General features: G+C 49.5%; 1 protein-coding gene across 1 annotated transcript in view; it reads left to right on the top strand.

Annotated features, from left to right (window-relative positions):
• The window catches only part of PIK3CD (phosphatidylinositol-4,5-bisphosphate 3-kinase catalytic subunit delta), a 57,294-nt gene that overhangs the window by 30,090 nt on the left and 8,855 nt on the right, over positions 1-18,349 (top strand). The window contains exons 11-19 of the mRNA XM_015407670.1: positions 1,019-1,078; positions 3,597-3,764; positions 5,546-5,667; positions 6,736-6,879; positions 8,200-8,299; positions 8,896-9,074; positions 11,199-11,308; positions 12,967-13,045; positions 16,913-17,080. Of these exons, the coding sequence (XP_015263156.1) occupies positions 1,019-1,078; positions 3,597-3,764; positions 5,546-5,667; positions 6,736-6,879; positions 8,200-8,299; positions 8,896-9,074; positions 11,199-11,308; positions 12,967-13,045; positions 16,913-17,080 (1,130 nt within the window). The remainder of the gene's footprint in view (positions 1-1,018; positions 1,079-3,596; positions 3,765-5,545; positions 5,668-6,735; positions 6,880-8,199; positions 8,300-8,895; positions 9,075-11,198; positions 11,309-12,966; positions 13,046-16,912; positions 17,081-18,349) is intronic.

The raw sequence follows: 18,349 nt of genomic DNA, 5'->3' as shown, positions 1-18,349 counted from the left end.
TGGCTCCGTACAAATCAGTGGTCCCCAATGGGGTGTCTGCCAAGTGCTTTAGAACGTGGGAGGGTGCTGGTGAGGCTTTTGACCAGCAAAGCTTCTGATTGGCCGTTGGAGATTTGATTGGCTGTGCGGATTTTTTAAAATGTTGCCCTGGAAAAAGCAGCCACCACAGCACAAGCACACAGCACTGTGTGACTGAAGGTAAGCTGCAGCAGCCATTTTGTGGCTGGCTCCGCCTCTGGTGGCAGCCATTTTGTGGCTGGCTTTGCCTCTGGTGGCAGCCATTTTTGTGGCTGAGACCACCTCGCTGTGTCAGATTTCCAAATGTGCCTGCGGGCTCAAAAAGGTTTGGGGACCCCTGGCACGGGAGCCAGTTTGGTGTAGTGGTTAGGAGCGTAGACTCTAATCTGGGAGAACCGGGTTTGATCCCCCACTCCTCCTCCCCATGCAGCCAGCTGGGTGACCCTGGGTCAGTCACAAGTTCTCTCAGAGCTGTTCTCTCAAGAGAAGTTCTCTCAGAGCTCTCTCGGCCCCACCTACCTCACAGGGTGTCTGTGGTGGGGAGGGGGAGGGAAAGGCGTTTGTAAGCCGCTCTGAGACTCTGAGTGAGAAGAGAAGATAAGAGACTGGATTTATACCCCGCCCTTCACTTGGAGTCTCAGAGCGGCTTACAAGCTCCTTTCCCTTCCCCTCCCCACAACAGAAACCCCTGTGAGGTGGGTGGGGCTGAGAGAACTCTGACACAAACTGCTCTTTTTCAAGGACAGCTGTGCCAGAGCTTGTGACTGACCCAAGGTCACATCAGCAGGTGCAAGTGGAGGAGTGGGGAATCAAACCCGGTTCTCCCAGATTAGAGTCCACACACTTAACCACTACACTACACAAGGGGAGGGTATAAATCCAGTCTTCTCCTCTTCTTCTTCCTCTTCGTCTTCCTCCTCCTCCTCCTCCTCTTCTTCTATAAAGCAGCTTCGTATATCCCTATGCTCTCCTTGTAAGTTCTGTTCTTTATGTGTTCCAGGTGCTGGAGGAGGGGAGAAAAGTTCCGTGTCCCCGTTGCATGGTGGAGGACCAAGAGGAGGTACGGTGGGAGCAGATCGCTTCACCCTTTGGGAACAGCTGTTTCATCCCACCCTCTTAACGGCCTCCTGATCTCAGACCTTGGTCGATTTTCTTCAGCTTAATGATCCACCCCCAAAATGTAGTCGCCGGACTTACTATTTCGGCCTTCGGGGTTTTCTATTTTAATGGCCGTACTTTTTGATTATTGCCCCAACAAAAGCTAATCCTAAACTCTTCTCAACTAAACTGAAGGAAGGCGACAGGAAGAAAGCAGGTTCCTTTGAAAAGCGGTGCTGGAGGGGAGTTTTAGGGCTACTGTGGACCGCCAAAGAGACAAATCAGAGTGTTCCAGGTCAAACCTCTCCCTAGAAGCTAACCCTAGAGCTCTCCCTAGAAGCTGACATGGCCAAACTGAGGCGATCATATTTTGGTTACATTACGAGAAGACAAGACTTACTGGGAGAGACAGTAATGCCAGGAAATGTCAAAGGCAGCAGGGAAAGAGGAAGACCCACCAGAAGAGGCAGACTCAGCATGGGTTCTGTAAGGGAAGATCTTGTCTCACTAACCTGTTAGTGTTCTTTGAGGGGGTGAACAAACATGTGGACAAGGGGGATCCAATAGATATTGTTTACCTTGACTTCCAGAAAGCTTTTGATAAAGTTCCTCATCAAAGGCTCCTAAGTAAGCTCAAAAATCATGGGATAAAAGGACAAGTCCTTTTATGGATCAAAAACTGGCTAATTAATAGAAAACAGAGAGTGAGTATAAATGGGCAGTTCTCCCAGTGGAGGGGGGTAAGCAGTGGGGTACCACAGGGATCAGTACTTGGTCCACTGCTTTTTAACTTGTTCATTAATGATTTGGAGTTGGGAGTAAGCAGTGAAGTGGCTAAATCTGCGGATGATACGAAGTTGTTCAGGGTGGTGAAAACCAGTGAGGATTGTGAGGCACTCCAAAGGGATCTGTCAAAGATGGGCAAGTGGGCGTCAACATGGCAAATGGGGTTCAATGTGGCCAAGTGCAAGGTGATGCACATTGGAGCCAAAAATCCTAAATATAAATACACATTGATGGGGTCTGAACTGGCAGAGACAGATCAAGAGAGAGATCTTGGAGTTGTAGTAGATAACTCACTGAAAATGTCGAGACAGTGTGTGACTGCAATAAAATATCATAATACCCCTATATAAATCAATGGTGCGACCTCATTTGGAATACTGTGTGCAGTTCTGGTCACCACACCTTAAAAAGGATATTATAGCTTTGGAAAAAGTGCAGAAAAGGGCAACTCGAATGATAAAAGGGTTGGAACACTTTCCCTATGAGGAAAGGTTAAGGCGCTTAGGGCTCTTTAGCTTGGAGAAACGACGACTGAGGGGAGACATGATTGAGGTTTATAAGATTATGCATGGGAAAGAGCAGGTAGAGAAGGAGGTACTTTTCTCCCTTTCTCACAATACAAGAACTCATGGGCACTCCATGAAATTGCTGAGCGGTCGGGTTAGAACAGATAAAAGGAAGTCCTTCTTCACCCAAAGAGTGATTCACACATGGAATCCACTGCCACAGGAAGTGGTGGCGGCTACAAGCATAGACGGCTTCAAAAGGGAATTAGATAAGCATATGGAGCAGAGGTCCATCAGTGGCTATTAGCCACAAGGTATAGATAGGGACTCTGGAGCAAGTGATGCTCTGTATTCTTGGTGCTTCGGGGGGGGGGTCAACAGTGGGAGGGCTTCTAATGTCCTGGCCCCACTGGTGGACCTCCTGATGGCACTGGTATTTCTGGCCACTGTGTGATACAGAGTGTTGGACTGGATGGGCCTTTGGCCTGATCCAACATTGGCGTCTCTTATGTTCCAATCTGAATTTCTGCTCGCAGAGATACAATATATCTCTGGTGTCAGTTCTATATTGAAAACACCTTGAAGTCCCAGCAAATTTCCTGTCTGAGTCAGTCCTTCTCAGTAAAGCAATAAAGTCTGATGTTGGTGGAGACCAGGCGATCCTGTTCACAGGGCACTGGTAATATCCAGTTTCCACAGTTCTTCTTCAGGAACAGGTACTGCAACTGAACATAATTAGTCCACGGTGCATTTAATCTTCCTGCTTCCTAGTTTGGTGTGATAAGACAGCTCCAAAATTTCCAAAGAACTCTCAAAATTTCCAAAGAACTTTTTCATTCAGATTGAAGCACTGGATAAATATTTGCACTTTAAGACTACAGATCCTGCTCAAGATGTGAACTGCTCCGCTCAGTAGGGGGGAAAAAGCAGAGGGAATACTGCTGGGCCGTGTTCCCTCTAAGTTTAGGAAGGGTGGCTCCAGAGCAAACGGATTTGTACAGCAGCCAAATGGCTCACTCACAACTTAAATGCCAGTCGCTCACCAAGTAGAATGTCTGCTCGCAAGACTCCACAGCTTAGAGGGGGCATTGCTGCGGGGCACACCTCGTCAAAAGCCACCTCCTGTCTGCCCCTTGTTCCCAAGTTCGTTCACTCCCCTTTATTTCCTCTTCTTTCCCACACGGGTAGAAGCAACAGCTGAAGGAGATCTTGGAGCGCAGGTCCCACACGGAACTTTATGAGCACGAGAAGGACCTGGTGTGGAAGATGAGGTACCAGATCCGGGACCAGTACCCAGGGGCCTTGTCCAAGCTGCTGCTGGTGACCAAGTGGAACAAGCACGAAGATGTCGCTCAGGTGAGGAATTGGGTGTGTGTGTGTCTTGGTCAGGATCCATCAGACAAAACTACTTGATGTTGCTCACAGGTGTTCGAGTCGATCTTTGCCACCAGAGGCTTGGGGGGGGGGAGATTGCCAGCTAGCTGCCATAGTGACTGGTAGAGAGGGGGAGGCTTGGAATATTCACTTTCATTTCTCTGGTCGTCTGGATGATGCTCCCTTATCGATATGTTTTATGTGCCTGACCTTGGATGCCGAGCTGTACCACCATCTCTGGGAAAGGGGGACCGTGACATTCTGGCGGGGCCCCTCATTTCTCCTGATTGGCTCTATCCTGCCCAGTGACCCCTTTGAACTATGTATATCCGTTCACCCTGCGCTTTTTGCTTTAGTCTTAACACAGAACCTGAAGTAGAGATGCTCTGCCAATACTGTATCGATAAACTTTCCTTCTGAAGCAGCGAGTTGTTGGTTCTGATCGTTGCAGGGGTCTGACAGGGAATAGCTCACAGAAGCGCAACACATAATTGAGCCCAAGTGCTCTATTTGGGAGGAATAGGTTTGGGGTCTGTGTTAATGCCATCATCTCTTGGCTCAGTATCCTGAAAATCCCGGAAAGAAGACAGCCACACATTCACGGCACAGGGTACAACAGAGAGGGCACCCACGAAAACCGGAGACAGAAGAGAGTTTGTTTTTCTAGAGGGGACAATAGGCTGAATGAGAAATCCCCACCCGGGGGGCACAGGGTCATCTCCCTCTCATTGCAAATAAAGTTGTGAATCAAAAATAAGTACCCTTATTTGTACCGTGGGAGGCAAATCATATTGCAAACCGCTTTCAGCTTTTTAAAAGCCAAGCTGGGGTGCAGCATTAGGTGCCTTTAGCACCAAATGGGACAAATGAACAGAGTTGTGAGGAACTGGCCTATCGATGGCTATGGGCCATGTAAGGAAAACGAAGCCTCCATATTCAGAGGCAGTATACCTCGGAGTATCAGGTGCTTTAGCACTAGATGGGACAAATGAACGCAGTTATTGGGAACTGGCCTAGTGGGACAGGCTTCCTGAAGAGGTGGTGGGCTCTCCTTCTTCGGAGGTTTTCAAGCAGAGGCTAGATGGCCATCTGACAGCAATGCTGATTCTGTGAACTCAGGCAGATCACGAGGAGGGTGGGTGGGAAGGGTTGCCTCAGTGCTCAGTTCTTGTGGCCCTTTCTTACACGCCCATGGAAATGCCAATTCGGTGTCAGGAAGCAGTTTTTCTCCATGCCAATCTGGCCAGGGATCCTGGAGGTTTTTTTTAATCTCCTGGGCATGGAACCAGGGTCACTGGGTGTATGTGTGTGTGGGGAGGTATTTGTGAATTTCCTGCATTGTGCAAGGGGTTGGACTAGATGACCCTGGAGGTCCCTTCCAACTCTATGATTCTGTTCTATGAACACTCTGTGCCATGGAAGGGAAATGAAGCCTCCATAGTCAGAGACAGTATACCACTGAGTATCAGATGCTAGGGAGGAACAACAGAGGAGAGTTGTTGGCTCTGATCCGGTGCTTGCAAGCATTCAAGAGGCTGCTGGAAACTGGGTGGCTGGACGGGACAGGGTTTTGGTTTGATCCAGGGGCGGGGCCTGTTCAGTTCTGCAGATTTTGCGCCAGAAGAACCGGGGCGCGTTTGCGTGCCCTGGTTTAAGAGGGTCTGCTCAGAGCTAGTGTGTGAGTGGCTTGGTTCTGCCCCTCCATTCTTTCTGCGGGAAGTGTTAGCCACACCCACACCCACCCTTATCTCCTTTCCCTGCAGATGATCTACTTGCTCCAAACCTGGCCGGAGCTGCCCGTCCTCAATGCCCTGGAGCTGTTGGATTTCAGCTTCCCCGACCGCTACGTGGGCACCTTCACTGTCAACTCCCTGAAAAAACTGACGTGAGTGCTTTGGGAGAAGGGGGTGGGCGAGCAGGCTGTCGTGTCATCGACAAGCAGAACGGACGGAGGCGAAATTCAGACCTGGATGCAACGTTTGGGATCTCATAGCTGTTAAGACTTGATTGCAGGCTGCTTGGGGACAGAGACCTTGTGTGCTGTTCTGCAAATGGCCAGGAACAGGGGTTGGTGCTAGAGAAGAGAATGAATGAATCATGGCAAGGGAAACCAAAGTTTCCCCGCTGGTTCGGACTAGTGGTTTGTTTATTCCAGCATCCCACTCCCTGCAGGAGCCATTTGGATGCCCCTAGAAGGCTCAAGCGGTTAAGACACTGAACTGCAGACCAGAAGGTCGGTAGTTCAGCAGTTCGAGACCCGAGTGTGCCGCATGACGGAGTGAGCTCCCGTCTCTAGTTCCGGCTCCTGCCAACCTAGCAGTTCGAAAGCAAGAAATTGCAAGTAGATAAATAGGTACCGCTTCGGTGGGAAGGTAACAGCGTTCTGTGCGCCTTGGTGTTTAGTCATTCTGGCCACATGACCACGGAAACGTCTCTGGACAGTGCTGGCTCTTCGGCTTTGAAACGGAGATGAGCACCGCACCCCTAGAGTCGGATTCGACTGGCTTTCGAGCAGGGGAAACCTTTACCTTTACCAGAAGGCCAGTATCAGAGGCACAGGGTCTCTCTCCTGTTGTTCACCCTCCCAGTGAATGGGGTTCAGAGGTATACTGCCTTTGAACATGGAGGATCCGTTCAGGCACAACCAGTAATGCTTCGTGTCTTTATGTAATCGCTTTTGGAAGCCACTGTAGTTCAAGTCCATCGCGACGTCAGTGAGCGCCACAAATCAATAATACCTAGTGCAAAGTTGTTCTTCCTCGCTCCTTAACGCAGTGCTGTGGCCCCGATCCATATAGCTGTGATGCTTTTTTTGCACTTAAGTTACACCTCTAGAGTCCAGCTCTCTGCCAAGGTGTATGGGCTGGGGCCTCCGTTGGTCAGTGAAATCCAGGAACGGTGACCAGTAGTTCTGTATCTGCTGGGGGAATGATTCCTTCGTTTCCCTCCTCAGGGATGACGAGTTGTTCCAGTACCTGCTGCAGCTGGTCCAGGTGTTGAAGTACGAGTCTTATTTGGAGTGCGAATTAGCCAAGTTCCTGCTGGGCAGAGCCTTGTCCAATCGCAAAATAGGACACTTTCTCTTCTGGCATCTCAGGTAAGGAGGGGATCTTACAGAAACGTTTGCATGATGGATTTCAGCCAGCCTGACTGGCTGACCCGGTTGCCACGCTAGGACACCTGGGAACTGTAGTTTTGTGAAGAGGGGTTCCTTGCAAAACTTTTCCCTTCCCCTTGCTGTTATTCCCTTATTTATTAATTGGTATGTTCTTTACTTTCCCCCAGGATAAGGGGTACTGTGTTGCACTCCCTTTTCATGTGCCACTGTATTATTATTATTGTTCTTTTTCTTCTTATTATTATAATATTTAATTTATACGCCACCCTATCCCACAAGTGGGTTCAGGGCAGCTTACAACACAAGGGTCATTAAACAATAAAAGAAGAGAAGAGGAGGAGGAGGAGGAGATTGCATTTATACCCCGCCCTTCACTCAGAGTCTCAGAGTGGCTTACAAACTCCTTTCCCTTCCCCTCCCCACAACAGACACCCTGTGAGGCAGGTGGGGTTGAGAGAGCTCTTTCCAAAACTGCCCTAGAGAGAGCAGTGCTGAAAGAACTATGACTTGCCCAAGGTCATCCAGCAGCTGCAAGTGGAGGAGTGGGGAATCAAACCTGGTTCTCCCAGCTTAGAGTCCGCGCACTTCACCATTACACCAAACAACAAATGCCCCAATAAACAGTAACAGAAAGGACCCATGCCTCAAGTCGGGTGAATAAAAAGCTCCAGTGCCCAAGAAACGTTGTGTAAGTAGCAGGGCACCGGGGAGGGGGCCGTGAACAGGGGAGGCCGGAATGGTGGAACGTGCGACACCTCAGCCGAAAGCCCAGGGGAGAAGCTCCGCTCTACAGGCTCTGCGGAACCATAATAGGTCCCGCAGGGCTCTGATTGCAGGTAGGAGTGTGTTCCACCAGGTTGGGGCAAGGGCCGAGAAAGCCCTCGCCCTGGTCGAGGCTAAGCGGATGTCCCTCGGGCCGGGGATCACCAGGAGGTGCTGATCGCAAGAGCGTAAAGCTCTCCGGGGCTCATCTGGGGAGAGGTGGCACCCTCTAGTGGTCAATTCAAAAATTTAAAATAATTTCATGTGATGATTGTTGTTACCTGCTCCGAGCCCTGTGGTTCAGGGGAGGGGGGGGCTATCAATCCCTTAAATAAACAAATAAAATTTGAGCTCTGGTGGCGGAGGGGTTTTTGGGGAGGAGGGGGCTGTCCTCCAGCAGTTGATCTGTGAAGTCTTTCACTTTTCCTCCCAGGGAAGGTGCCCTAAGCCCTTGTTCATTTTGGCAGTTCTTTGGCTCTTCCCCAGCAGTCCTGAAACTCAAGATGCACTTTCCATTTTGTCGCCTTCCCCGCTTAGATCAGAAATGCACGTCCCTTCCGTCGCCTTGAGGTTTGGCCTGATCCTGGAGGCTTACTGCCGGGGCAGCACCCACCACATGAAGGCCCTGATGAAGCAGGTACCGTGGGGCAGATTTTCCCCTCTTGTGTTTGGTTGGTTCTAGCCCAGGCACTTTCTCACGCACACTGCATAAGGCACTTCCAATCTCAGTGCCCTTTGCAACTGGATCTTACTGTGGGCTTTTCCGCATCCTCATTCTCTTTGCTTGGGTGTTTCTGTTGCTTTGAATGTGCTGTTCCGCACATTTCTGCTCCCTTTAGTGATCAGTTCGATACAACACCACTGTATGTCCGGCATAAAAACCTGCAGGGAGATAGGCCGGACATATACCGATGTAATATCGAACTGACCACTAGAGGGCGCAACGGGTTTGCAGAACAGACTTCCCTTCCCAGAGCAACAGGAACGCACAAGCAAGGAAAATGAGGATGCAGAAAAGCCCGCAGTAAAATCCACTTGAATGGGAGACCACCAAGGAAGTTCAGGGCTGCTACGCAGAGGCAGGCAGTGGCAAACCACCTCTCTTCCTCTCTTGCCTTGAAAACCCAACAGGGTCACAGTCAGTCAGGTGCGACTTGACAGCTCTTTCCACCAGATAGCTCTGATATTTTTTAAAAAAGACGCTCTCTCTCTCTCGCTCTCTCTGGCTTGCAGGGCGAAGCTCTCCACAAGATGAGGGCCTTGAACGACATCATCAAGACGAGTGCTCAGAAGAACCCCAAGCCCCAGACCAAAGAGTTCATGCACACCTGTCTGCGGCAAGAGACGTACCTGGAGGCCCTTTCCAACCTCCAGTGCCCCCTGAATCCCAGCACCCTCCTAGCAAAAGTCAGGTAAGGGGGGTTGGTTGTCTTGGGCAGTGGTGGAGGCTGCTTGAAGTGGCCAGGAAGGACCCCGGGCAGAGTGGCTCCGATTGGGGGGGGGGCAGGGGTAGTGGCCACCTGTTGCTTTGTTGCCCAGATATTTTTTCTTAAGACATTGGGCTTGCTCGCTTACAGCAGTGAGGAAAGGGTAAAAGGTGAAGGCTTAGAAGAGAGCCAGTTTGGTGTAGTGGTTAAGTGTGCGGACTCTAATCTGGGAGAACCGGGTCTGATTCCCCACTCCTCCACATGCAGCTGCTGGTGTGTCCTTGGGTCAGTCACAAGTTCTGTCAGAGCAGTTCTCTCAAGGGCAATTTCTCTCAGAGCTCTCTCAGCCCCACCTGCCTCACAGGGTGTCTGTTGTGGGGAAGGGAAAGGAGTTTGTAAGCTGCTCTGAGACTCTGAGTGAAGGGCGGGGTATAAATCCCATCTCTTCTTCTTGAGCTGGATGCTGAGGATAGATTTTAGAATCCTGGAAATCAGCCATTTTTGTGTTTTTTTTAAAAGCTGCTGGTTCTCAGGGTTATGAACGAAGGTTTGAGATTTTAGTAGACAGACGTGTGGGGGTGCAGGATGTGAAAGACTTCCCGAAGACAGGGAGCGAAGGTAAGGTCAGCCCTTCTGGATCTAGAGCAGAGGTCCGTCTCATCCAGCATCATGTTTCAGGATGGAGCAGGGCTGTTTTCTGTTGCCCCAGAAGGTCGGACCAGAACCAACCGGTTGAAATTGGTATTTTTGGCTAAACATGAGGAAGAACTTCCTGAGAGTGAGAGCGGTCCAGTGGAACAGGCTTCCTCGGGAGGTGGCAGTGGGCTCTCCTCCTTGGGAGGTTTTCAAGCAGAGGCTAGATGGCCCCATCTGACAGCAATGCGGATTCTGTGACTCGCTATGAATTCAGGCAGATGGTGAGAGGGAGGGCAGGAAGGAATGAGCCAGTGCTTGGATCTCGTGGCAGTTTCTTATACGCCCGGGGGTAATACCGATCTCCATTTATTATTTATTTATTATTCAAATTTATATCCCGCCCTCCCCAACGGGCTCAGGACGGCTAACAATAAGGGCACAAAGCCATGATAAAACAGTTAAAAACAGAATAAAACAATACAAAATTACAATAAAGTGCTGGTGCTCTGATTTTGAGGTCAGGAAGGGATTTTCCTCCCTGGCTGATGGGCCTGATGGGCCCACGGAACCTGGAAGGGTTTTTTTTTTTTTTTTTTGCCTTCCTCTGGGCATAGAGCTGGGGTCACTGGGAGGAGTGGGGGGGGAGGTAGCTGTGAATTTCCTACACTGTGCAGGGGGTTAGACTAGATGACCCTTGGTGTACCCCTACGTTTCCATGTTTCCAAAATTGATTAGGAGGTGCTTCCAAGCAGCCTGCAAGCAAGGCTCATCCCCTGCACTGGCAGTCCCGAGAGAGCGTTCCCTGTCACTGAACACGAAGGTTACAGTTAGTTATTGTGGCTAAATAGGGGCTGTTGGAGATCATCTCTTCCTCTAGCGATTTGTCTGATGTGTGGCTTGGGTGCCCTTCCCACCTTTCTGCCCGGAACTGGCAGACACAGAATAAATAACATTCGATTTACAGACACATGCTTTTGCTTAATTTTTACCATGTACGAAAGCCACAGGTCTTAGTTTGGTGTCAATTTGGTGCAGTGGTTAGGAATGCTGTGGGAGAACCAGGTTTGATTCCCCACTCCTCCTCCATGTGCAGCTGCTGGTGTGACCTTGGGTCAGTCACAAGTTCTCTCAGAGTTGTTCTCTCAAGGGCAGTTCTCAGGAGAGCTCTCTCAGCCCCGCCTACCTCACAGGGTGTCTGTTGCAGGGAGGGGAAGGGAAAGGAGATGGTAAGCCGCTCTGAGACTCCTTCGGGTAGTGAAGGGTGGGGGTATAAATCCAATCCTTCTTCATGGGAGGATTTGGGTATTCCAGTAACAGAAATCCCCCTTTTCAAAGTCCAGTGGATTTGCACTCTTCTTTTGGCCAGTCATCAGCAAGGTCTTGGGGACAGGAGCTAGAAACTGGTGTTTTTTTCCTTTAAACGAAGGGCGACTGTTTCAGGCATTTGCCTGTTTGTTTGCTTTGTGACTCCAGTGTGGACCTTTGCACTTTCATGGATTCCAAGATGAAGCCCTTGTGGATCGTCTTTAACAACGAAGAAATAGGGGGCACCAACGTGGGAATCATTTTCAAAAACGGAGACGGTAAGGAGACCTTCCGGCTCCCTACAGAGGAGTGGGGGGGGGGCGTTTTGAGAACAGTGTCGAAATCACGTCGGGAATTCGGCACCCCCTATTTTGAAGCAGGTCCTTTCCCCAGCGACATCAGCAGTCCTCCTGACTTTATTTGAGGCAATGGCGATGGGTTTCTCCAAGGCAGAGAATACAAAGTGTGTGGCTGTCCCTGGGGGCAAGTTTACTGCCGCAGTCAACACACCGTTTAAAACACCCCCACTTTTTGGCCATAAAAATACAGAACGGCACAAAAAGAAAGGAGCCCTCAGGTGAAGTGAAGAAATTTTACCTCGGGGGGGGGGGAAGCCGTGAGGTAACGGCAACTCTCAAAAAAAATTTTTTTTAAGTCTTTAGAGGAAAGAAAAACAATAAATAAGAAAGAAAAACAGATTTAGGAATCCCTCGTGAGTAGGGTTGCCAAGTGGATTTTCGCCGGGAGCGGAGGGCTCCCGGCCAGCATCTGTTGCGCCGCATGCACGTCACCCGGAAGTGACGTGAGGACGCCAGGCACAGCCATACGAGGGAAAACCATAGAGTGGTCACGTCACTTCCGGGTGACGCGCACATCGGGAGGAGTTCCCCCCGGGGCCCGATCTGGCGGCGGCAGGGAATGGGCCTCTGGGGCAGGGGGTTCCCCACCCCCCGGCGGACTTGGGAAGCCTACTCGTGAGAGAAACAAATACTTCTTCACCGACCGGCAGAAACAAGCTGTTAACAGCGTGGTGGTCAGAAGAGAACTGGCGGGGATGTCCACGCCCCGCCTCTTTGGGCACGCGCAGTGGGGTTCCCGTGCATGCCTGGGCGGGAGGCGCGAAAATCCCATTGTGAGCTTTGTATACCACCAGTTCGGATCAGCGCAGGCACATAATCCCATGGGTGTGATGCACAGAGACCACGAAGAAGATCTGTGAGACTTATCGATCTGGCTGAACATAACGCGGCTGCGTAGATGGACCTCCAGTTAAAGGAATCCAGTCTAAACGGAACTGTGTTTTGCGAAGCTGTGGCTCGGTGGTGGAGCGCTTGTTTCGGATACAGAAAGTCCCATGTCTGATCTCTGAAATCTTCTACGAAGAGGCAGGAGTCCTTAGGAAACGTTCTTCTCTGCCCGAGACCCTGGGAAGCCACTGCCAGTCAGAGGAGAAAAGGCTGAGCTAGAGAGACCAGAGGTCTGGCTTGGGATGAGGAGAAATTGTGAGCGCCCTCCTGTGGCCAGACAGAGGACCAAAAAATACATCACCCTAGTCCAGTGGTGGCGAACCTATGGCACGGGTGCCAGAGGTGGCACTCAGAGCCCTCTCTGCGGGCACGCGTGCCATCGCCCCAGCCAGGCCCAGACCATCATTAAAGTGTCGAATTCTCTGCCAAATGATTTTAAGTAAATGAAAGCATTTGGGATTGCTTTCCTGACTTTGTTTGGATCATCTTAAGTTAATGTATGAGTTGTTTTTTCTAAAGTGAAAGCTCAGTATTCAGGTTAAATGGCCGTGTTGGCACTTTGCGATCAATAAGTGGGTTTTGGGTCGCAGTTTGGGCACTCGGTCTCTAAAAGGTCCGCCATCACTGCCCTAGTCCCTAGGACAGGACAGATGGTTTAAAAAAAATTATATGTTTCCCTCAACTTTCAGATCTTCGCCAGGACATGTTGACCCTGCAGATGATTCACCTGATGGACATTTTGTGGAAGAAAGAGGGCCTTGACTTGAGGTGAGGCCTCCGATTGTGAAAGGGGCCAGCTCCTCCAGGTCCCTGGGCCAAGTCCAGTCCCAGTTGGAAGAAGGCACTGTGGGGGCATGTGGGGAAGGGGGTGTTGCTAATCTGTGATGTGCCTAGAAGCCCACTTAGAGTTGTGGGGATTTGGGGGGGGGGGGTGGCCTGCAGCCCTCCATCTTCCAAAAAACCCAAGTCTCTGATAAGGACATTATAACAGTCAGAAGATCTCATTATTTACCATGCACATTGATGTGATCCTGAAAAAGCCACTTCTGAGAGCGTCGCCTTTTTAAAAGAAGGTGTCTGCTTTATAAATGTAGAACTGATCTGTGATAAAATGCATTTTATTTATATGTATTCATTTAGTTAGTTTGTATCCAAGGCAGGCTCAGGGCGGCTTACATAAAATATATTGAAACAACGAAAACACAGAATCCAATAAAACCAATAAACTTTATAAAACATGGCGTAAAGTGCTGGTGCAAATCCATAACCGGTGACAGGCGTTAGCAGCATCCAATATTAACTCAAATCAGCTAACATCATAGTCTGGACAGGCTGTTGATAATGATGTTAATACTAATGCCGGTGTTGGGGCCAGGGCCTCGATTTATTGATGGCGGCTCCCTAATCGAAGGCCTGGTGGAAGAGCTCCGTCTTGCAGGGTGCCCTGATGTCATCTGGGAACTCATTCCACCCGTGTGGGGCAGCCACAGAGAAGGCCCTGGTCCTCGTCACAGCCAGCCTGGCTTCTCTCGGACCCGAGAGGGCCAGTCGATTTTGTGTCCCCGATCGTAGTGCTCTCCAGGGAACACGTGGGGGAAAGGCGGTCCCTTAAGTATGACTCCAGTTACTGGGGTGAGAGACTGACCACCAGATCTCCAAGAAGAGCTTAGTTCCTCTACTGCTCCAAAGGAAAACCTTTCCCATCTGATGCTAGCAGCTTCATTCAGCAATGACATTTGGTTGTATCCCGGGGAGAGCTTTTGGCTCACCTCACCCTGTCATTCCTCTTCCTTCCCTCCCTTGCTGAAATCTAACCTGGAAAAAGGAGTTCGACCTACCTAGAGGAGAAGATTTCGCTAACCCTTGAACTGATTTCAAACTAAACACACACCTCGTCTCCAAAGCTATGCATGTGATGAAGAGTCTGGGTGTATCTTTCCCATGGGGTGTGGCACTGAGTGGCAGACCTGGGTTTTCCGTTCTCTAATGTGTGGATCTGCCCTTTAGCATGTGTGGTTTATTTCCCCTGGAAGATCTTCCTAATATTAATGTGGCTGCTGACCAGATTGTGTTTCTCTCTCTTCTCTTGTGTCTATCTCTGTTCTAAACACCAACCTGATAGGCAGGAGTCCTTAGGAAACGTTCTTCTCTGCCCGAGACCCTGGGAAGCCACTGCCAGTCAGAGGAGAAAAGGCTGAGCTAGAGAGACCAGAGGTCTGGCTTGGGATGAGGAGAAATTGTGAGCGCCCTCCTGTGGCCAGACAGAGGACCAAAAAATACATCATCCTAGTCCAGTGGTGGCGAACCTATGGCACGGGTGCCAGAGGTGGCACTCAGAGCCCTCTCTGCGGGCACGCGTGCCATCGCCCCAGCCAGGCCCAGACCATCATTAAAGTGTCGAATTCTCTGCCAAATGATTTTAAGTAAATGAAAGCATTTGGGATTCCTTTCCTTACTTTGCTTGGATCATCTTAAGTTAATGTAGGAGTTGTTTTTTCTAAAGTGAAAGCTCAGTCTTCAGGTTAAATGGCCGTGTTGGCACTTTGCGATCAATAAGTGGGTTTGGGGTCGCAGTTTGGGCACTCGGTCTCTAAAAGGTCCGCCATCAGTGCTCTAGTCCCTAGGACAGGACAGATGGTTTTAAAAAAATAATATGTTTTCCTCAACTTTCAGATCTTCGCCAGGACATGTTGACCCTGCAGATGATTCACCTGATGGACATTTTGTGGAAGAAAGAGGGCCTTGACTTGAGGTGAGGCCTCCGATTGTGAAAGGGGCCAGCTCCTCCAGGTCCCTGGGCCAAGTCCAGTCCCAGTTGGAAGAAGGCACTGTGGGGGCATGTGGGGAAGGGGGTGTTGCTAATCTGTGATGTGCCTAGAAGCCCACTTAAGAGTTGTGGGGATTTGGGGGAGGGGGGGATGGCCTGCCCCGCAGCCCTCTATCTTCCAAAAACACCGAGTCTCTGATAAGGACATTATAACAGTCAGAAGGTTTAATTATTTACCATGCACATTGATGTGATCCTGAAAGAGCCACTTCTGAGAGCGTCGCCTTTTTAAAAGGTGTCTGCTTTATAAATTTAGAACTGGTCTGTGATAAAATGCATTTTATTTATATGTATTTATTTATTTAGTTTGTATCCGAGGCAGGCTCAGGGCGGCTTACATAAAATATATTGAAACAACGAAAACACAGAATCCAATAAAACCAATAAAGTTTATAAAACATGGCATAAAGTGCTGGTGCAAATTCATAACTGGTGGCGGGCGTTAGCAGCATCCAATATTAACTCAAATCAGCTAACATCATAGTCTGGACAGGCTGTTGATAATGATGTTAATACTGACGTCGGTGTTGGGGCCAGGGCCTCAATTTATTGATGGCGGCTCCCTAATCGAAGGCCTGGTGGAAGAGCTCCGTCTTGCAGGGCGCCCTGATGTCATCTCGGAACTCATTCCACCAGTGTCGGGCAGCCACAGAGAAGGCCCTGGTCCTCGTCACAGCCAGCCTGGCTTCTCTCGGACCCGAGAGGGCCAGTCGATTTTGTGTCCCCGATCGTAGTGCTCTCCAGGGAACACGTGGGGGAAAGGTGGTCCCTTAGGTATGACTCCAGTTACTGGGGTGAGAGACTGACCACCAGATCTCCAAGAAGAGCTTAGTTCCTCCACTGCTCCAAAGGAAAACCTTTCCCATCTGATGCTAGCAGCTTCATTCAGCAATGACATTTGGTTGTATCCCGGGGAGAGCTTTTGGCTCACCTCACCCTGTCATTCCTTTTCCTTCCCTCCCTTGCTGAAATCTAACCTGGAAAAAGGAGTTCACCAGCCGTTCAACCTACCTAGAGGAGTAGATTTCGCTAACCCTTGAACGGATTGCAAATTAAACACACACCTCACCTCCAAAGCTATGCATGTGATGAAGAGTCTGGGTGTATCTTTCCCATGGGGTGTGGCACTGAGTGGCAGACCTGGGTTTTCCGTTCTCTAATGTGTGGATCTGCCCTTTAGCATGTGTGGTTTATTTCCCCTGGAAGATCTTCCTAATATTAATGTGGCTGCTGACCAGATTGTGTTTCTCTCTCTTCTCTTGTGTCTATCTCTGTTCTAAACACCAACCTGATATTGTCAGATTGCCTGCTTTAAAAATTTCAGTGCCATCCTCTGCTATGTGTTGTTGCTGTATCAGTTCTGCTGCCATGAGAATATTTGGTTTAAAAACAGCAACGATTCCACTAGTTTTAATTTCTATGGGACGGTGGGTTGTTTAGAATTTGTTCTACTATAATTTTTGTCTTTACTGGAAGTCTCCTTGAGAACAGTAACAGGGCGAAGACTTAGTTTAAATCTGCAAAGTAAGTAAGCAGGGGTGAGATGCCAGGGTGAGTTTTGTGTGCTCGCTTTTTCATATAACCCTCTTCTGAATAACTCTGTGCTGGACCATTTGATTACCTGATAAAGCGTTTGCTTCTGGGCATGTACAGAGTGCATTTCCCTTTCCCCATCCATGAATGACTGTGGCCACATGCGAGATTGATGGGAATCATGGCTCCGCCTCCCAAGGGTGGGACATCCAAGGAAGGTGACGCTGCAAATGTACCACCCCAGTACATCTTTGCACTCTCTCTCCTCTCCAAAGGATGACCCCTTATGGCTGCCTCTCCACGGGAGACAAGACGGGGCTGATCGAAGTGATCATGCACTCAGACACGATCGCCAACATCCAGCTCAACAAGAGCAACATGGCTGCCACTGCAGCCTTCAACAAGGACGCCTTGCTGAACTGGCTGAAATCCAAGAATCCCGGGTAGGTTCGGGGTTCCATCTTTTGGCTTCCTCGGTCTGGGGGCTCTTGCCCTCCTCTGCCCCCACCACACACTTCACAATCCATGCTCCCTCTAAGCTGTGGAGTCTTGTGAGCAAAAATTCTGTTTTGTGAGCTACAGGCATGAAAGTTGAGAGTGAGTGATCTGGCTACTGCATAGGTTAGTTTGCTCTGGAGCCGTCTTTCCTGAGCTAAGACAAAAAAAAAATCTGTGAACTGGAGGCTAAAAAACTTTAAGTTAGCTCACACTAACTTAGCTTAGAGGGAACACTGTTCACACAACGTACCGTGGCTTATGAACCTTGGTTATTTGTCGTGTCTGAGTTCAGGTGGCCCAACACGTCTGAATTCAGGCAGAGTTTGTTGGTGGACATCAAAATAGGGTTTGTTTAACAGGTGGTTTGTTAACCACTGGTTGTATTAACTGTGGCTTGTAGCGGAGTCTGAATTCACAAACTGCAGTTTCATGAAGAGCCTGGCTACAAATGGTGGTTGAGAGAGGGCGTTGGTCCTGCTGGGGGAGACATATAAATTGAGATTTGTCGTTTCTGTCTGGGAGGCTGAAATTGGTGGCTGAAACCGCGATTCAGACAAGCCCCGTCCTGTTGTGGGAGTCGAATGCAGCCTACAGTTGCTTCTTCAGATTCAGTCTCCACGAAAGACAGTTGTGATCATTAACTACATCTCTAGCCCGCCTTTCTCGCTGAGACTCGAGGAAGATTACAGGATACAGCCAAGCTCTTTTAAATGACACTCTCAACCTAACCTACCTCGCAGGGCTGTTATGAAGATAAAATGTCAGCCACTCCCATTGGGGAGAAAGGCGGGGGTAGAAACAAGCGAATAAATACAACGCTTGCCATGTGAAGCGGTAAGGCCCAGCTCCGGAGACATCCTGTGCGTTTCAACTTGAACTTGTTTTGATAACAGTTCAGAATGGCCATACACTGCAATTTCCGAGTTAACTTTATTTTATTTATTTTATTTGCTTGGATTTGTACCCTGCTTTCCCCGCCAAGGCAGGCTCAGGGTGGCTAACACCGTAAAAACCTAACAACAATAAATATCATAAACACCTAAAAGCAAATTCTTCGAACAATTCAGTAACAATTTGATGAAGACTAACTTACAGTGTATGAAAGTGCTAACGGTTGATATGTAATATCAAAGATGGCCTCATACATTCTGTAGGTTCGGTTGACATTCAGCTCGTTGGCCTGTCTCAGTCTTCGTCGGCGAGCACAGGCTATC

The sequence above is a fragment of the Gekko japonicus genome, unplaced genomic scaffold (assembly GCF_001447785.1).
Source record: "Gekko japonicus isolate JY-2015 unplaced genomic scaffold, Gekko_japonicus_V1.1 scaffold1533, whole genome shotgun sequence".
Taxonomy (NCBI): domain Eukaryota; kingdom Metazoa; phylum Chordata; class Lepidosauria; order Squamata; family Gekkonidae; genus Gekko; species Gekko japonicus.
This window is presented reverse-complemented; position numbering and strand designations above follow the sequence as displayed.